The sequence below is a fragment of the Zootoca vivipara genome, chromosome 9 (assembly GCF_965207765.1).
Source record: "Zootoca vivipara chromosome 9, rZooViv2.hap1.1, whole genome shotgun sequence".
NCBI classification, from domain to species: Eukaryota; Metazoa; Chordata; class Lepidosauria; order Squamata; family Lacertidae; genus Zootoca; species Zootoca vivipara.
The window spans coordinates 27,596,867-27,614,332 of NC_142592.1; the positions used below are offsets into that span (position 1 = coordinate 27,596,867).

The following is a 17,466-nucleotide window of genomic DNA, read 5'->3' on the forward strand; positions in this document are numbered from 1 at the left end:
CAACTGCTTAATGCGGCGAAGATGGGAAAATGTCGCCTTAGCTGTTGCTGTAACCTGCGCCTCCATGGAAAGGGAGGCGTCAAGGATTACACCCAAACGCTTAACAGAAGGCACTGGCACTAATTGGGCCCCTGCAAGAGAAGGGAGTTGGTCCCTCATCCCCATGCCATCCCAACCCAGCCAGAGGACCTCTGTCTTTGAAGGATTTAGTTTCAATCGACTCCCACGAAACCACCCAGCCACAGCCTCCAAGCATCTGGTCAGTGTGTCCAGGGCTGAATCAGTGTGGCCATCCATCAGCAGATAGAGCTGAGTGTCACCAGTATTTTGGTGACAACCCAGCCCAAAGCTCCGGACAATCTGGGCAAGGGGGCGCATATAGCCATGCATTGGCAGGAAAATGGGGGAATAAAATTTTATGGAGCTCTCACAAGCTTCTCCATGAGTAAATGTTGCAAGCATCCTTGATGGGGCGGAGCCCTAAATATTTAGGATCAAGGTGCTAGCTGCATATTTTGAATTTTTAAATTAACAAAGTACTGTATTGCCCATGAAGGCTGAAGCTGAGCAATAAAAGCAATTACTTTGATTATTTATTGTCGCTGTCTGCAGTGATTCTGGTTTGAATGACTGCTAAAATGTATGTGCAGCATATATATTTATTACTCAGCTGCTATATCCTTTTGAACGATATGCTCACTGTATCATTTGTTTCCTTGCTGTAGCATTTGTTTCTTCTTCTTCCTAGAAGATTTAGGTTATCTTGAGTGGACTTGGTCTAGAAAGGCAGCTTATAAGTATTTAAATGAATAAATAAATTAGATTTTTTAATTTAAAAAAATCACAGTTATTCAGTGGCCATGGAGTGCTTTGCTGTGCATCAGTAAGCAAATGGGCAGCTACGGTGTCATCTTCATAGCTGCCAAGTTTTCCCTTTTCTCGCGAGGAAGCCTATTCAGCATAAGGGAATTTCCCTTAAAAAAAGGGATAACTTGGCAGCTATGGTCATCTTCATTCAAAGTTTTTATCCAATATGCCCACCTGTTGGCTAATCTGACTTCTCCATTCAATGGAAGAGATGGACCTGTATAAATAGCTGCCTCTTTCACACAAGGCATCCCAGATGCCTAGGTATTCTGCAGATCTCCTTCTCTGTGGGTGAAGAGAGAGGTCCACCTTTGGACAAGGAGTCTACCCTAGATGCCTCCCCAGAGCAGCAATGGAAAGGTCTGCTTCTGTTGCACCTCCAGCTACCATGTTCTGAGAGCAGAGGGCAAAATGGATATTTGTTAGGGAAAGTTCTCATGTTACCTTGACATATCCCTGGAATGGGAAGAGGGGAAAGTGCACCATTCCTGGAGCTGTTGTATATCCTTTCCCTGCAGCCAACTCCTCCCGCCTTCCATCCTGGCTGATGTGAGATTTGCCAGGGTGGTTCTGCCACCACTGATCTTCACTACCTTAGCTTCCTCAGATTGCTGTTCATTGGGTAGAAGTTGTAAGCAGGGGGCACTCCCAATGTACAATGGACCAGGTACACCAACCAAAATATTCCCACCACTGGCCCTGCTGCCAGCCTCCCACACTGAAGAAGACATGACATCCACACAGAGTGGGTGATGTGTCTCTGTCAGGGTTTGCCCATGTGACAGTTTCCTGTAGAAGGTGCTGCCGTCAGACATGCCAAATGCAGCTTGCCTAACGCAGGAGCATAAACATAAAATCCTCGGTGCAACCAGTGATCGTCCTACATGCACTGCACAAAACTTAAATGAATTGTCTCGAATTGATACTGCATAAATGTCAGGCTTCAGGGAATCGGCTTCCTCCCCTGTGTCAGTAAATAAGCAGATCAAATGAAAGTCTTACCAGTTAGCTTCTTTAATAAACACAGCAAAAGACAAAAGAAAGTGTCTCCCTAGAATGGCGGTGCTCCCAAATAAGGCTCACCCCATCTCTGTCTCTACGTCACTCCTACGTCTTGTAATCTGAGCTTGTACCCTCTGCGCTTTCTGTTCTAATACTCTCTGAGCTCTCTGTGTCCTTGGGGATGGGGGTGGGTGGAATGCTGTCCAGAGTCTGTGAATCTGTTAACCCTCTCTCTTCCAGTGTTTTTTCTGCTAGCTGTTCCCCATCCAATATTTCTCAGCTTCTGCCTTCTGAACCATGTCCCTCTGCAAACCACTGTTCCAAATCTATACTGTCCTCCTGCTCCTGGGAAGATTCAGGGTCAGGAGGAGGGGGCAGCTCCCACCATTCCTCCTCAGTGCAGTCCTCCTCAACACGATCCCTGACAATAAATAAATGCATTGCTCGTGTGCTGTGTACTGCATATGAAACTTAACAAGAATTTACCACTGGACAAGTTACTGTAGTTATATGTTGTTCTTGAAAACCAATAAAATTTATTGGGGGGGGGGGGAATGGAAGATGGCAGGATCCCCAGGGATGTGCTCTACAGGGAGCTGGCTTCAGGTACTAGGCCCATTGGCTGACAAACTACTCTCTTCACTATCTGTCTTGGACAGAAAGACTTGAATTAAACTTTAAGCATGTGGGTGGATGTCCTTATTTTCAGTCCTTCCCTTGATTCCTTATGAGCACAAGGGCTCCCTCTGGTGCAGACACCCACCCACCCCACTTACAAAGACTTCCTTCTCACTGCCCTGATGGGGCAGCTCTGCACACACAAGGAGATGGCTGTGGAGAATTGCCTCTTCCACTGAAGTGAACATGGAAGCCCTTTGTGAGTAGAAGCCCATTTCCCAACAGGGATCCTCTGCTCATGAAGTAATAAAATTAATTTCTTTTCCCAGTCACTTTGTGATCTTCAGTTGCCAAAACAACAACAACAACAACAACAACACTTGACACTTTGGAAACAGAATAATATTTTGTTTAATTAAATATTTTATATGCACTCCATAGAAGATGCCAAGTAAACTCTGGACAGGTTCTAACTGACCCTGTTAACAAATATCAGAAGATAAATAGGAATTCAGTTCTATTAATTTATTAGATAACATGAATTATAAATACTTCAAATCAGATGCTGATTTATGTTTGTTTTTTTACAAAATTGGCATTTATAAATAATTATTTTAAACTGTTAAATATAAATAAATAGTTATATATATATTAAAAGGAGCTCTCCGTAGAAAAAGAAGCCTAGCCTCTGGGATTTGGTTTGTATCGCATCGGGACGCTGGGGTTGTGCCTTCGGCTTCTCCTCTTTCTTTTAACTTCCTCTTTGTTCACCTCCAACATGACGTCGTAAAATTCAGTGATTGCCTTGCGCTGGATTTTCACATTATCCATCTGATTGAAAATGACAAAAATGGATTAGCTTAAAAGCTCACAGGGAATTATGCTCCGTGTATATTTACTGGGGAAATGGCACTTTGAAAAAATAATGTAATAACATTCCAGATAGCCTATGAATGGCAGAAAGGCAAACTCAAAAGCCAACAATGCAGATGTGGAGCTCCCTTGTTCGTAAGCCCCTCCTCATTCATTTCAGTCAAATAATAATAACGCAATCTAAGAAAGCAAAAGAATTATGCATCGTTTGTAGGGTCCCATCACCCTCATGGAAATGAAGGGGACAAATGCAAATGCACAATAGAGTCAATGCACAATAAGGGTCAATGACGTACATACCCTTTATTATTTGCCTGGGTTTTACTTCACCCTTCCTCTATAACAGGGGTGGCCAATGTGGTCCTCTACAGATCCCACCAGCCCCAGTGAGCAATGGGGCAGGCATAATGGGAGTTGTAGTCCAGCAACATCTAGATGGCATCACATTGGTTATCCCAAGGTTTGGCTATCCAATGTTTTTTCCCAAGATAGGAAGGTGTTTGAGGCAGTAGCTGGCCCAAAGTCTAGTAATTATTATGGCTAAGCAGAAATTTCACCCTAGATCTAAACAGTCTTAACTCCAACATTCCACTCATTAAACGACATTGACTGGTCACCAGCCCACGTCTTGCTTGACATTATCCCTGTAGCATTTAACAATGAAGACAACACTGCCTGTTTGTGAAACCTGCTAGAAAACACTGACTGGCTAGAAAACATGATTTAGCTTCCTGTGGACCCATGACTGGTACCAAATAAAAATCTGGATTTGTTTAGCTTTCAATGCCTACTTATGCAAGGGATATACCGTATTTTTCCATCTATACGATGCCCCCATGTATAAGACACCCCCTATTTGGGGGGATTCGCCAATCCACCCTCAGCGCTATCCGTGTATAAGACGCCCCCTAATTTTTGACATTGTTTTTAGGGGGGAAAACCCTAGTCTTGTACACAGAGAAATATGGTAATTCATCATTTCATGCTCCTTTCATGTAGCATCTACTTCCTTTCCCCACCACCAGTCAGACTTACTAGGGTTGCCATGTGTCCTCTTTTTCCAGGACACGTCCTCTTTTTCAGGGCTAAAATTTCTGTCCGGGTGGATTTTCTAAATTTGCCAAAATCTCCCTGGCTATACTTTCTGGGTGAGACATAGACATAACTGGCGGTTGAGGACCTGCTTTCCTCTTCTCTTCTCCTGCCCCCTCAGCAATATATCACAGCTTCTATAGCCTACATATAGCAGGAGTATTTAAAATGAGAGTTGTCACAGCATCCTCTTTTTTGCTCTTCAAAATATGGCAACCCTGCTTGAGCAGTACTAAGAATTACATGATGGGGCTTTCTGTGATGAAGCAGAAGTTGAGCAGCAGGCCTGGGCTTGATCAGCACGTGGAGTGAAAACTGCCTGGCTACAGCTCTGTTTGCCTAATTGAGCTATTTTAGAGGAAGGTCAGGTTAACTTTTTAAATAAATACATTATGTGAACATCAGCACTGATACTTTGACCCACATATTCTGACTTTGATCTGTGTGGCAACCCTGCTGTGGTCAGACTTGACCTTAGGTGAATATCCTCATGTTCCCTGTTGTTTCAAATTATCTGGTAACATAATTGCGTGATGAGCTGCATTGCATTCCTAATATATGGTAAAAAAGCACCTGTGGTTTTCAATGTGAAGTTTTTGGTGGCAGAGGAGATTTTCAGAATGCAATGCATCAACACTAGCCCAAACCATTAACCTGTTGAAGCTTCTGCCAAAAGATTCCTTTAGTCCAGCATCCTGGTTTCCACAGGGGCCAACCATTGGCTTCAACAAAGTCCACAAGTAGGACATGAAGGCAGTGGGGCTCCTCCGCTTTCTAAACTAAAAACCCCAATTTTTAAATGCACTTTTCCCATAGGAAAAGTTCTCTAATCCCTTGAATGTTTTAATTGCCCCTTTCTACACATCTCCCATTCACAGAATAACCTTCTTAGAAGTGGTGGATCTACACTCATGGTTTTTAACATGAAGGAAGGGTTTTGATAACCATATGGGCACATGACGTCCTACTTTGAACATCTGTACAGTAATGTGTTATTGGAATGTGACACCAGAGGGCGCTGCAGAGCAACCAGCGACCAGCAGTAGGGAGACAGCCATTTTGACAAAAAAAAAGAGGTAAGAAACGCTTTACAAGGTATGCCCTGTAATGTTTTAGAACGATGCTATCGTACTGATAACGTTAAACAGGTCAGTGTAGATCAGGCATCCCCAAACTTCAGCCCTCCAGATGTTTTGGACTACAATTCCCACCATCCCTGACCACTGGTCCTGTTAGCTAGGGATCATGGGAGTTGTAGGCCAAAACGTCTGGAGGGCCGCAGTTTGGGGATGCCTGGTGTAGATTCAGCCAGTACAGTGCTACCTCTACTTACTAATTTAATGCGTTCCGAATTCACATTCGTAAGTCGAAAAAAATTGTAAGTTGAATCCCATAGGAATGCATTGGGAGAAAAAATTCGTAAGTCGAAGCAACCCTATCAAAAAATTCATAAGTAGAAAAAATCCTATCTAAACCGCATTCAAGATGGCGGACGGAGCTCCGTTCGTAAGTAGAAACATTCGTAAGTAGAGTTATTTGTAAGTAGAGGTACCACTGTATTCCGAATGAAATGGCCACAGGGGGATTTTTTATAAGGCATTACAATGCTGACCATCTCCCCATCACCACCACCATACATTTCTAATTATTTTTAATATATCTAGCTCTTTCATTGCCACCACACAGTGAACGGATGCTTGCATTATGGTATCCACCAAGACCACCCGCCATGTATGATCATTGCAGGGGGTTGGAGTAATTGACCCTCAGAATCCCTTCCAATTCTACCTTCTATGATTCTATGACCAACATCTCTTTCCTTTTTAGTCACTGCCAGTTCACAGGACACCAGTCCTCCTTTGGGACGAAGGGCGGGATATAAATTTAATATAATTAATAAATAAATTTGATATAATTAATTAATTAATCCCAGTGTGTAACCCACCAGTCCATCCTTCCATAGCATAGAGTGAGCCACATATCCCTCAGACAGATAGCCATTATATTCAGTGACATAAGCAAAAGGAGGAATGTAATATTACCGGAAGTTTTGCTATCTCAATTAGATCTTTTGCTTTATTCAAGCTTTCGCTGTAACTCTCTTTGTAGACTTGCAGGGCTTCTACCAAACTTCTGACATCCTTTGGATTTTGTGTGCTGTTTAGATTAGTCAACAGGTCCCAGTATTTGGAAATCATCTGAGCGAGCAAGATCTTTCTTTCATGGGCCTGCCAGAAAACCAGCCCCAGAGAGAGAGAGAGAGAGAGAGAGAGAGAGAGAGAGAGAGAGAGAGAGAGAGAGAGAGAGAGAGAGAGAGAATGGATTAGTGATATTTTCCAATAACAGAAATATGGAAAATTATTACATAACATTTCTCTCCTGTTCTTCCTTCCAAAATTGCCCAGGGCACCAAACAAGGCAGTAAGATGATACAATTAACAATAAAACAAATAAAAGTATTTGAAAACATTAAGGGCATCTAAAAACTTATTAAAATATTAAGAGCCCCTAAAAACTTTGACAATCAATCACATATCCTCAGACACACTAAGGTCAGGGTTTCCAGGAACTGTATCTTTCAGGCATAAATGCCTGAAATGTTCTTAAATTCCTCCTGAATGTTAATAATGAAGTTCCCCCAGAACCTTCATGTAATCAGATTTTCTTAAGGCCATTGTTGGCACTAGTGTGGTTATAGCTTGAGTCAGCCATTTGGCAAAAGCCAAAGCAGTGGTGAGCTCCCTTTTGAAACAACAACAGCTTCTTAAGGGTTTCTCCTGATAGCACCAGAAGCACGCCAGCAAAAGTGATAGATTTCCACCTTTCCCTTTTAGTTTATTTATATCATTATGAAAGAGAATGTAAAGACTATGTCTGATCTACAGAGCTGTCTGGTGATATTGTCTAGCCTTCCTCAATCTGGGGGCTGCTGGGAGTTGTAGTTCAAGACATCTGGAGGGCACCAGGTTAGGGAATGGTGATATAGTCCCTGTGAGGGTTGAGTGGAGGGTTAATTGTCCGAGGCCAATAGCTAGGCAGCAACTGACATTTCACATCAGATGATTGGTGTTGTACGAAACCTGTCCAAATATTTACACAAATTGAGACAATTACCTGTGACCATAGAGCGTTCTTCAGATGAGTCCTGAAAATAGCGCCACCCTCGGCAACATCAGGCTGACTGGTGTTCTGCAATGCAAAATGCAAATGTCTCAACCAAACATGTAGCATTATTCATCTGGGCCATGAACATTCAGGCTCAGCTCCAGCATTTTTCCTCCTTAGTCACATGACTGAGACCTAGATGTGCAGCTCGCATCAATCAGGGGTGCCAAGTTGAATAAAATATGGGGGTGGCACAGGCAACACATGATCACCCACATGATACGGTGCGCACACACCATTTGAATGGCATATATGCCTATCAACTTTGGGAAGCCCTGCCCCCTCAAATATTTTATTGGAGGGGTGGTGACCCCTGGGCCTCAGGAGGTGGCACAGAAGCAGTGTGTTAGACAGGATCCCACCCTGTTGAACATTCAGGCACCTACTGAAGATTTATTTTACTCCAGCAGGCATTTCAATGAAATTCTGATTTCATCATTTTAACTGTATTATTATTATTATTATTATTATTATTATTATTGGTAGCCATGTTGGTCTGACGCAGTTGAAATATATAAAAACGAAAGCTTATACTAAGCACAAACTTAGTTGGTCTCTTAGGTGCTACTGGACAATTTTTAATTTTTTTAAATATATTTTGATTATTTTGATTATTATTATTATTATTATTATTATATTGAACTACTTGTTCACTGCTTTGAGATTCTTGTAATTAAGAATATTGTAATTAAATGGCATATAAACTGTCCCGTCCCCCAGGTTTGAGTCATCTGATTCACTTCCAAGGTAACTTCAAAGCAAATTTCCTCAGCAGGGCTGGACTTAGTTTCAGTTTAGAAAGACCGTGTATACAGTAATCTGCTTTCACTTCCACGTACACCTCGGATCTTTACCCAGGAGCAGTCTCCCCTCTCCTGATGCCTTCTAAATGTTTTGGACAACAATTCCCATAATTTTGCTCATTGCCCATGCTTAATAAAATAGTAGTAGTAGTAGTAGTAGTAGTAGTAGTAGTAGTAGTAGTAGTAATAGCCCGCCCATCTGACTGGGTTGCCCCAGCCACTGGGTGGCTTCCAACATTGTAGTCTGAAACATCTGGAGAAGGTTAGGTTAGTGAATGCTGCCCTAGAGGAACAAGCACATTCTGTTGGACGAAATGTGCATGAGTTATTTTCACTTGAATATATTCTACATTTAACTATATTCCAGTTGCAATAAATTTGCCAAGCTGACAATCTTTCTTCTTTTTTAAGTACCATGTGTCTCAAACAAAATGGACACCTATTATAACATTATAAAACTTAAATAACAGAACTGACCAGCTTGTATCGACTGCTGTGGAGAGATGCTTGACCAAACAGAGGGTAAAGGTATGGCAGGTCCAGCGCCGAGGGCCTTCTGGCGGTTCCTTTGCTGCGAGAAGCCAAGTTACAGGGAACCAGGCAGAGGGCCTTCTCGCTAGTGGCACCCGCCCTGTGGAATGCCCTCCCACCAGATGTCAAAGAGAAAAACAGCTACCAGACTTTTAGAGAACATCCGAAGGCAGCCCTGTTTAGGGAAGCTTTTAATGTTTAATAGATTGTTGTATTTAAATACTTCTGTTGGAAGCCGCCCAGAGTGGCTGGGGAAACCCAGCCAGATGGGTGGGGTATGAATAATAAATTATTATTATATTATATTATTATTTTACAAGGGGCTCCAAGCAAGGAGGGAGCAAGTACGAAGAAGGAGCGGTAGCCAAAAAGTCAAGAGCTAGGCTATGGGTCAGGGTTGTCACTGCAATTTAGAAGGAAGGAAGGAAGGAAGGAAAAGGCAGCACTTCTGAGGTTTGCTACCCCAAGAGTGAGTCAAGAAGAGGCGGAAAAGAGAGGCAACCAATGTAACTGAAGAAAGAGGGATTAATGGGGAAGCAAAACTGCTTAGATAAGCAGATCTCAGGAGAGATTTGAGGATGGGAAAGGCTCTAAACTCATCTGAATGGAGAGATCACCAGTTGTCCCACCCCCACCCCCCAAAGAACAAGAATCCCCAGGGTTTTGAAGGTCCTTGGGATTCACAAAGGGGGATGGGAGCCCTCACATTGATATATATGCACCCTGGCCTGAGACCTTATGGGGAGGGGCACATTATAAATTAAATAAGCAATAAAAGGAGAAGCAGCAACAATGATAATAATTAATATAATATTTAGAAAAATACATTCCCATGAGGAATTCTGTTTTGTATTGTTTAACGTCACAGTGAAAAGCACTCGATAGATATGAAGCTGTGCTAACAAAGCTGTTGTGATTATCTTGGGCTAGTTATAGGAGAGGTGGCTGGTTCTGTGGGGGCTGAAGGAATGAAATATGTTTTGGGTGACAAGTGACCAGTTGTGCTCGCCCACTCTAACTAGTCGATTCCCATTTCTGAACGATTCATTATGAAGAAAACCACACATAGATTTGTACCAGCTGTACACAGCAGGATGATAACTAATACTAAATTGCGTGGTCTTATAAAACACGGAGAATATTTCAAATTATCTTGTGAATGGGCAACGGGAGAAACTTCCCTGCAACTTTACGAGAATCACCAAAATCGGTAAAATACAAAAAGATTGCAAAATGAATGACACATCTATGCCCATGACACATTGTGTCGTAAAACCAGGTCTTAGCTCTCTGCCCAAGAATATTGGCATCCTCAAATAAGACAGAGTATAGGCAAATGAAGAAAAGACAGTAAGATTATCAGAAGTTATACTTACAAATTCTCTCTGCAGCTTGCTTATATGTTCTTTCATGTTTTCAAAAAGTGGCCCAGAGGGGACATGTCCTTCAGAATAACTAATAGCCAGAAAGAGGAACAGGCAAATCTTCCAAACCATGGTTCTGGACTCAAAATGGAAGTGCTGCTTTGTTATATGTTTGGATGTCAGTCGCACTGGAGTCGTCTAACTTGGTTGTCAATGGCAGCTTCCAGTTTGATCTTAGCCACTCTGGGTGGTGATATTTATACCTGGCCGCTGAACATTTTTATGCATTTTTTTCACACATTTCAGGAGATGGTGTTAGATAGGAGGCGTGTCTGGTGTTTATTAATAGGCTTGGTTTGTGGGATTGTAGTGTTTAAAGTTTCCTTTAAATGACTAGCTTCCCCATGATGAATGATTAGCTGCGTGTCCAACCTATAGCTCTTCAAGGATCCCTCGAAAGCATGCCCACACCACCAAGAGGACACAGGAGAATTTCCGCATCAGCCCCCCACCCCATTTTAAAGGAAACCCTATGCGCAGTACCCTGAAACTGCTTTAAAACTTTGTGGTGGGGGAACGAGCAAGACAGGAAATTCAGATTCAAGGTGTAATATTGCAAAGCGTATGTGTTGGTGACTCAGATATGCATTTTTATTTTATTTTATTTTTTGCAGACCATCAGAAAGCAAAGAAACAATTGCATGTGGCTAATGGGTCGTTTTGACAGGCATGTCACTTGTCTTCCTTTTTTTTAGTATTGATTAATGCTGCACTTATCATTATAAAAAGACAAGACCAAAAAGATAATTATTATCTAGAGAAAATACCAAAAAGATAATTATTATCAAACTTCTTTCATATCTGCCTTGTGGATGATAAAAAATAATAATCATAGGGTTCTATTCAAAGTCCATTATATCAATATTCCATCTTCACAAGGATTTCTGCTTGTGCAATGAAACCTTCTTCCCCTCTTATCTCCCCACACTCCCCCTAATTCTGTTCTAAGGGTCCTCCAAGCCCCTGGAGCTTATGTGGGGAGAATGCATGGGGGAGGGAGGGAAGTCCCATTTTTTGAGCAAACATATTTTGTTGAAATCACATTAGGCATTAAGGACATCTGGGGAAATCTATTATCCACATAGTCCCATGAGAGTAGGACAGAATCCCGCAGAAGGGACTTTGAGTTAACATAATATGCCATAGTTACAGGTAGGTAGCCGTGTTGGTCTGAGCTGAAGCAAAATAAAAAAATTCCTTCAGTAGCACCTTAAAGACCAACTAAGTTTTTATTTTGGTATGAGCTTTCGTGTGCATGCACACTTCGTCAGATACACTGAAACAGAATCCCTTCACCATTGGCTTGTAGAAGCAGTAGCGGCTGGAGGAGCAGGGCAAATGGAGCCATGTTGCTCAGTTGGTGTCAAGGCTATTCCTCCCCTGGTTGCAGCAAGAGCAGCGACAACCAGGCAGAGTCCTTTTTAATGAGTTTATTCATTCATAATAGCGAGAGACAAAAGAACGCAGCAAGTCCTGATGATGGCGTTGCTCCAACTGAGTTACTCTTCCCTCCTTCCTAGCAACAGCACCTCCCTTTACGGTGGCCACGCATGGACAATTGTCTCTGAGTCCTTTGTTCCTGCACTCTTAATGAACGAGGAGTTCTGGGAGAATGGGGGTAGGTCAGAAATACTCTCCAGTGACAACATGTCAGCTGGCTACCCTGCCTCTGCCTCCCCCCGCCCTTCTTCTAACACTTCCCAACTCTTCTGTTCTTCTATGTCTGAGCTGTGACCTTCCTCAAACCTCTGCTATAAATCAATGCTGTGTTCCTCTTCTCCTGCAGTGTCAGGAGAAGGGGGGGATCTCCACCATTCCTCCTCCATCTCGCCCTCTTGAGTCCAATCCCTGACACCTAACTTCCCAACACCATGAATTGCTGCTGGTTACTGAGAGGGGGTGGGGCAAGGCAGCTCAGCAAGGTGTGGGCACAGTTGAGGAGCCAAGCTAACACTCCTGCTGCTGCTGCCCCCATGCCATGCCAAGCTCCTCTGTGCCTCGCAGTGATGCACAGCACTGGAAAGCCAGGCGAACAGTTGCTCCACCAGCCTCTGTGGTGCAGAGGGATAGCAATATGTCTTTACAACCAGCTGCTGAAAATGCTTCAACTAAAATATCCAGACATTGCCTTCTGGGCACTCACATCATCACACTGATCACAAAGTGGCAATGAGCTACAAATCAATAACCTGGATCATCTTTCTGTTCCGAGCTGATGAACAAAAATGTGTGTTATTTGTCCTCAAATGATCGGTGTGCCCCAATCGTATTCTGTTTTGAAATCATCTTGCTCATCCTATATAATTTCCTGGTCCTTTTCTCTAGGCTAATAATACCTTATTGAAATCTTCATCTCTGAATTGTAACCTAAGAACACGTAAAATAGATTCTACAGCAGATTCCTAAAGAATCTCAGTCAGTGGCACACAGAAAATATAGCTGCTGTGTGAGGTTTTTTTAAAGAGCGTTGAAGATAATATGTTAGAACTGCCATTGTTCATTGTGTGGACATTTGTTTCTATCATCTACCATTGTTCCTGATCAAATAGGTTTTGGAGGCTTTTGAAGCAGTATCAACTACAGCAGTCCACTGCAAACCTATGTAACTGCCATTATTTCCTCTGAATACTGGAATTTGTCATTGCAAAAGAGATTTCTGCTAGAAAGGTCTTACCCTTACCATAGAGCTGCCATTCCCAGGATTCTTTATAAGCCATCACAGTTAATCAGGTGTGTCCAATTGTGCCAGAAGCAGTTTAGTCATGCTGGCCACATGGCATGGAAAGCTGTCTGTGGACAAATGCCGGCTCCCTCAACCTGAAAGCGAGATGAGCACTGCAACCCCATAGTCACCTTTGACTCATAGCTGCCAAGTTATCCCTTTTTTAAAGGGATTTCCCCTTATGCTGAATAGGCTTCCTCGCGAGAAAAGGGAAAACTTGGCAGCTATGCTTTGACTGGACTTAACCGTCCAGGAGTCCTTTACCTTTTACTCAGGGACATTCAAGGAAGCCATACAGATGGACAAAGGAGTATGTCTCTGAATGGCCAGTTGCTGGGAACCACAAGTAAAAGAGCACTGATGTGCCCAAGCAGCCAGGATCAAAACTAGGGGGGCAAGCCATGGTTGTTCAGGTTGTGACATTTCAGCATGGGAAAGGCGAGTGAAACCAAAATTGTAAGAAAATTATATATAATTATAGCACTGCTTTATTACGGTTGTTATTACAATTATTTGCTTGAATTTTTTAAAAAAATTATTCATAGTGGTGTCGCAGAACCGTTATTGCTTTTGGCATCATGTGAACTGCAAGGTTACACTAGAAATTTGAATCTGAAATCTGTTTCCAGGCCTCGCTCACACACAAAAATGCATTTTTCCAGGGCAAGAGCAAGGTGCGGGTCACGTGACTCTCCTGAGAGCACGTCCCAGAAGACGCACATCCCAGTTTTGCATCGGAAAAAGTAGTAAGACTATGTTCTACTTCCACAGTTGCTGAGGAGAACGTTGTTGCACTGAAGTTCTGCTTGTGAGCTTCCCAGAGCCATCCGGTTGGCCACTGTGGGAACAGAATGCTGGGTGGATGGGCCTTTGGCCTGATCTAACAAGGTTCTCCTATGTTTTTATATATAAGCAGCAGACAATTGCCAATAATATTGACCTCCACTTGACCACAATAGCCACCTAAGTTCTACTCAGAGTAGACCTATTGAAAATAATGGGCTCCAAGCCTCAATTGGTGCTCCTCTCACACTACTTATAGCATCACTGGCTGACTGGGTAAGAGGCACTTCAGGGCTTTTGCAGCAGCTGACACCAGTAACTGGATTCCTCCACCAAAGCACCTAGAGAATCCTGTGGACCGCACCCGGCTGCCCAGAGCAGCCGAGGAATGGTCTCCTAGTCACTTTGAGCCAGAGTGAAAAGGCATGATTTCTCTTCCCCCCATGGGCTCTTGATGGACCTGCCAACACCTAGGTATACTCCTGCTTTTAGTTTCATTTCAGAGCAAGAGCCGTTGAAGATTTTCTGGTTTGCAGTCAACGTCCAGAGGTGAGCTGGAAACTCTTCAGAAGAAAATTTTCAGTCGCAGGCTTGGTTTCAGCTCATCTGTCACCAGTGGTTGGACTGAATGATGACAGGATTTCTCACATACTCATAGGTGGTTAAGTCTCCGTTTGCACAATGAATTCTGCTTCTAAAAAACTGGTTTGCTTAATCAGTATGACAATTTGTATGGTGGAAAGTCCAAGCAAAGACCTTTGAGGGAACAAGTACCTGGCAAGAAACTCCCGTTGCAAATGGCAACAAAACTTCTTCGCTGCCTCTTTAGATAATTTCTGCTTACCTTTGAAACAATATTGGGTGGGGAGGCAAGGAAGAAAATCGGTCTGTTATGATTCTATATTGCTGCCTTAAATACAAGTGCAACAAGTACTAGTTTCTGTAAAAATACAGAAGATAGCAATAAATCTCTGGCAACCCCACTTACCAGCCCTGCTATAGCTGCCTGGCAAAATGCTAGCTCAGGAAGAGATACAGGTCGCTTTTGGAAGCCACAGCTTGCTCGGTTTATGCCTCTTTCGATGGAGGGACAGAGGAGAAGTTATGCATCTCAACGGTTGTCTCTCCTGTCCTGCCCTCTGATGTCTTCACCAGCTGCTCTCTTGCCTTCAAGCCACAGGAACTAGAAACTTTTGTTTTAAATGTTTTAAAGGTGGGGTTCTCGGGTCAGTGAATGGTGCACCAGGTGGATATTATGGTCTTGGTCGTTGCATCTGTGCAATATTCTTAGACAATATACAGAAACAAAAAATCAAGTAAGAAAAAAGCCTCTGATGTGAAATTATTAGATCATGGAATTATAAAAGGGATCCCAAGGGTTATCTAATCCAACCCCTTGCACAGGGCCGGCTCTAGGGGTAGGCTGGGTGGCGCAGGGCACCAGGGCGCCGGGCCAGCAGGGGGGCGCGCCGGAGCGATCTCCGCACCACGACGCCAGGGCGCCCGACATGCTTGAGACGGCCCTGCCCTTGCAATACAGGCCTCTCAACACACTGTTCCGCATCCAATTTGAAACTATACCAGCCTCTGCTTAGCTTTGCAAATGTGCTAGTAGTTTTATGGCTGAACCGCTGTCAATACATAATTTCATTACTTTGCTAAAATAAATATTATAAATGAATAATGATCAACGCAATACATGACAACAATAAGAAATGCTTTGCCTGGTGTCTGGCTTATTCCTCATGTAATTTAAACCTTTTTTTAAAAAAATGTATTTTTTTCACAAATTCATATAATCAATGTCTGCAATATTCACAGGCCTGGTACTAGCCTGGTGTTGTTTTCTTTTAATTGGTTTTCTCTGATTTTCCTTTATATAACATCGGCCCTGAAAACCTACATTGACTCACAGTACGTTTCTCAACACAATTCAAAGTGTTGATGCTGACCTTTAAAGCCCGAAACGGCCTCGGCCCAGAATACCTGAAGCAGCGTCTCCACCCCCATCATTCAGCCCGGATACTGAGGTCCAGCTCCAAGGGCCTTCTGGTGGTTCCCTCCCTGCAAGAAGTGAGGTTACAGGGAACCAGGCAGAGAGCCTTCTCAGCCCTGTGGAACGCCCTCCCAACAGATGTCAAAAAACCCTCAACTATCTGACTTTTAGAAGACATCTGAAGGCAGCCCTGTATCAGGATTTTTTTTATGTCTGATGGCGTATTGTGTTTTAATGTGTTGCAAGCTGCCCAGAGTGGCTGGGGTAACCCAGTTAGATGGGAGGGGTATAAATAATAAAAGTATTATTATTATTATTATTTATTTACTTACTTACTTACTTACTTACTTACTTACTTTAGTACATTTATATACCACCTGTTCCCCATAGCACTCAATGCATTATATATCATTCTTTGTAGCTCATTAGATGGCTCTGAGTTCTAAAGCTCCCAAAGTATAACTTTACACACCTCTATCATTCTTATCTTGCCCTTTCTCCAAACTGACAAGCCCCCAAATGTTGTAACATTTCCTTGGGCACAAGGCAGTTGCTCCCCTCGATCATTCTGGTTACTCTTTTCTGAATGTTTTCTAGCTCTACAATATCCTTTATGAGGTGAGGCAAACTTCTCCACCATGCGCTGCCCTTCAGCTGAACCGAATGGGGTGCTGGGACTCACAAGATGAAGAAGCTCCACTGTGAACCCAAGAAATAGATCACTACAAACATGGCCAGGATTAGCATGACAGTGTCAAGCTTGCCATTGGGTTTCCAAAAGGATAATTGTCGGAGTAGGGGTTGGTTTATAGGGATGAATGGCAAATAATGACTAAGAGCCCGAGTATCAGGGTAAAATAGGCCACAACTTTATTTGTTATTTGGATTTGATATCCCGCTTTATCACTACCCTAAGGAGGAGTCTCAAAGCGGCTAACATTCTCCTTTCCCTTCCTCCCCCACAACAAACACTCTGTAAGGTGAGTGGGGCTGAGAGACTTCAAAGAAGTGTGACTAGCCCAAGGTCACCCAGCAGCTGCATGTGGAGGAGCAGAGACGCGAACCCGGTTCCCCAGATTATGAGTCTACCACTCTTAACCACTATACCACACTGGCATAGGCATGTGCCCATTGGTCAACCAGCTGAAGTGCCAGTTGACATGCTGTCAGCTGACAGAAGGGGTTGGCTGATGCTGAACCACTTCCGGTGGACCCCCTTAGGCTACTGGTAGGGGGTGCTGGGCTTCTGGCAGAAAATGTTGCCTTCCAAGATCCCTTAGGGGGGGTCTTTTGAGCACCTTTAACCAGCCTTCTGTCTGGTCTGCTCCCAGGCCCTGCTTCCGGGGCTGAGCACTTCCCTGAATGCAGGCCCTACCTCAAAATCCCGCACCAGAGCACGCAAAAATGCCTCTCAGCCACACAAGAAAACAAGGATACTGTTTCCCCCCACCGCCCCACTGCCTTGGTAGGGCCACAAGTTGGGTTCCACAGTAAGTTGAGGAACTGGTTGTTTTTTTTAAAAAAAGATCCTTTAACACACCTGCAAGCCATGCAATTAATAGAGCATGTAGTTAGGCACTAAGACAATCA

General features: G+C 43.3%; 1 protein-coding gene across 1 annotated transcript; it reads right to left on the reverse strand.

Moving 5' to 3' along the window:
• Positions 1–2,880: 2,880 nt before the first annotated feature.
• Positions 2,881–10,527, reverse strand: IFNG (interferon gamma). The gene is made up of 4 exons (XM_035128566.3): positions 10,328–10,527; positions 7,567–7,641; positions 6,495–6,680; positions 2,881–3,318 (listed from the first exon to the last, which is right to left on the reverse strand). Exons 1-4 carry the CDS (start codon positions 10,445–10,447, stop codon positions 3,169–3,171), a joined length of 531 nt encoding a protein of 176 aa, XP_034984457.1. The 5' UTR covers positions 10,448–10,527; the 3' UTR covers positions 2,881–3,168.
• Between the last annotated feature and the right edge of the window lie 6,939 nt (positions 10,528–17,466).

What these genes read in the sequence shown, in the direction of transcription:
- IFNG (XM_035128566.3), bottom strand. Translation starts at nt 10,447, where the DNA reads ATGGTTTGGAAGATTTGCCTGTTCCTCTTTCTGGCTATTAGTTATTCT. An exon ending in AGAACGCTCTATGGTCACAG is followed by an intron (nt 6,681 to 7,566) that starts GTAATTGTCTCA and finishes GTTTTCTGGCAG; the next exon opens with GCCCATGAAAGAAAGATCTT. An exon ending in TTGAGATAGCAAAACTTCCG is followed by an intron (nt 3,319 to 6,494) that starts GTAATATTACAT and finishes ATTTTCAATCAG; the next exon opens with ATGGATAATGTGAAAATCCA.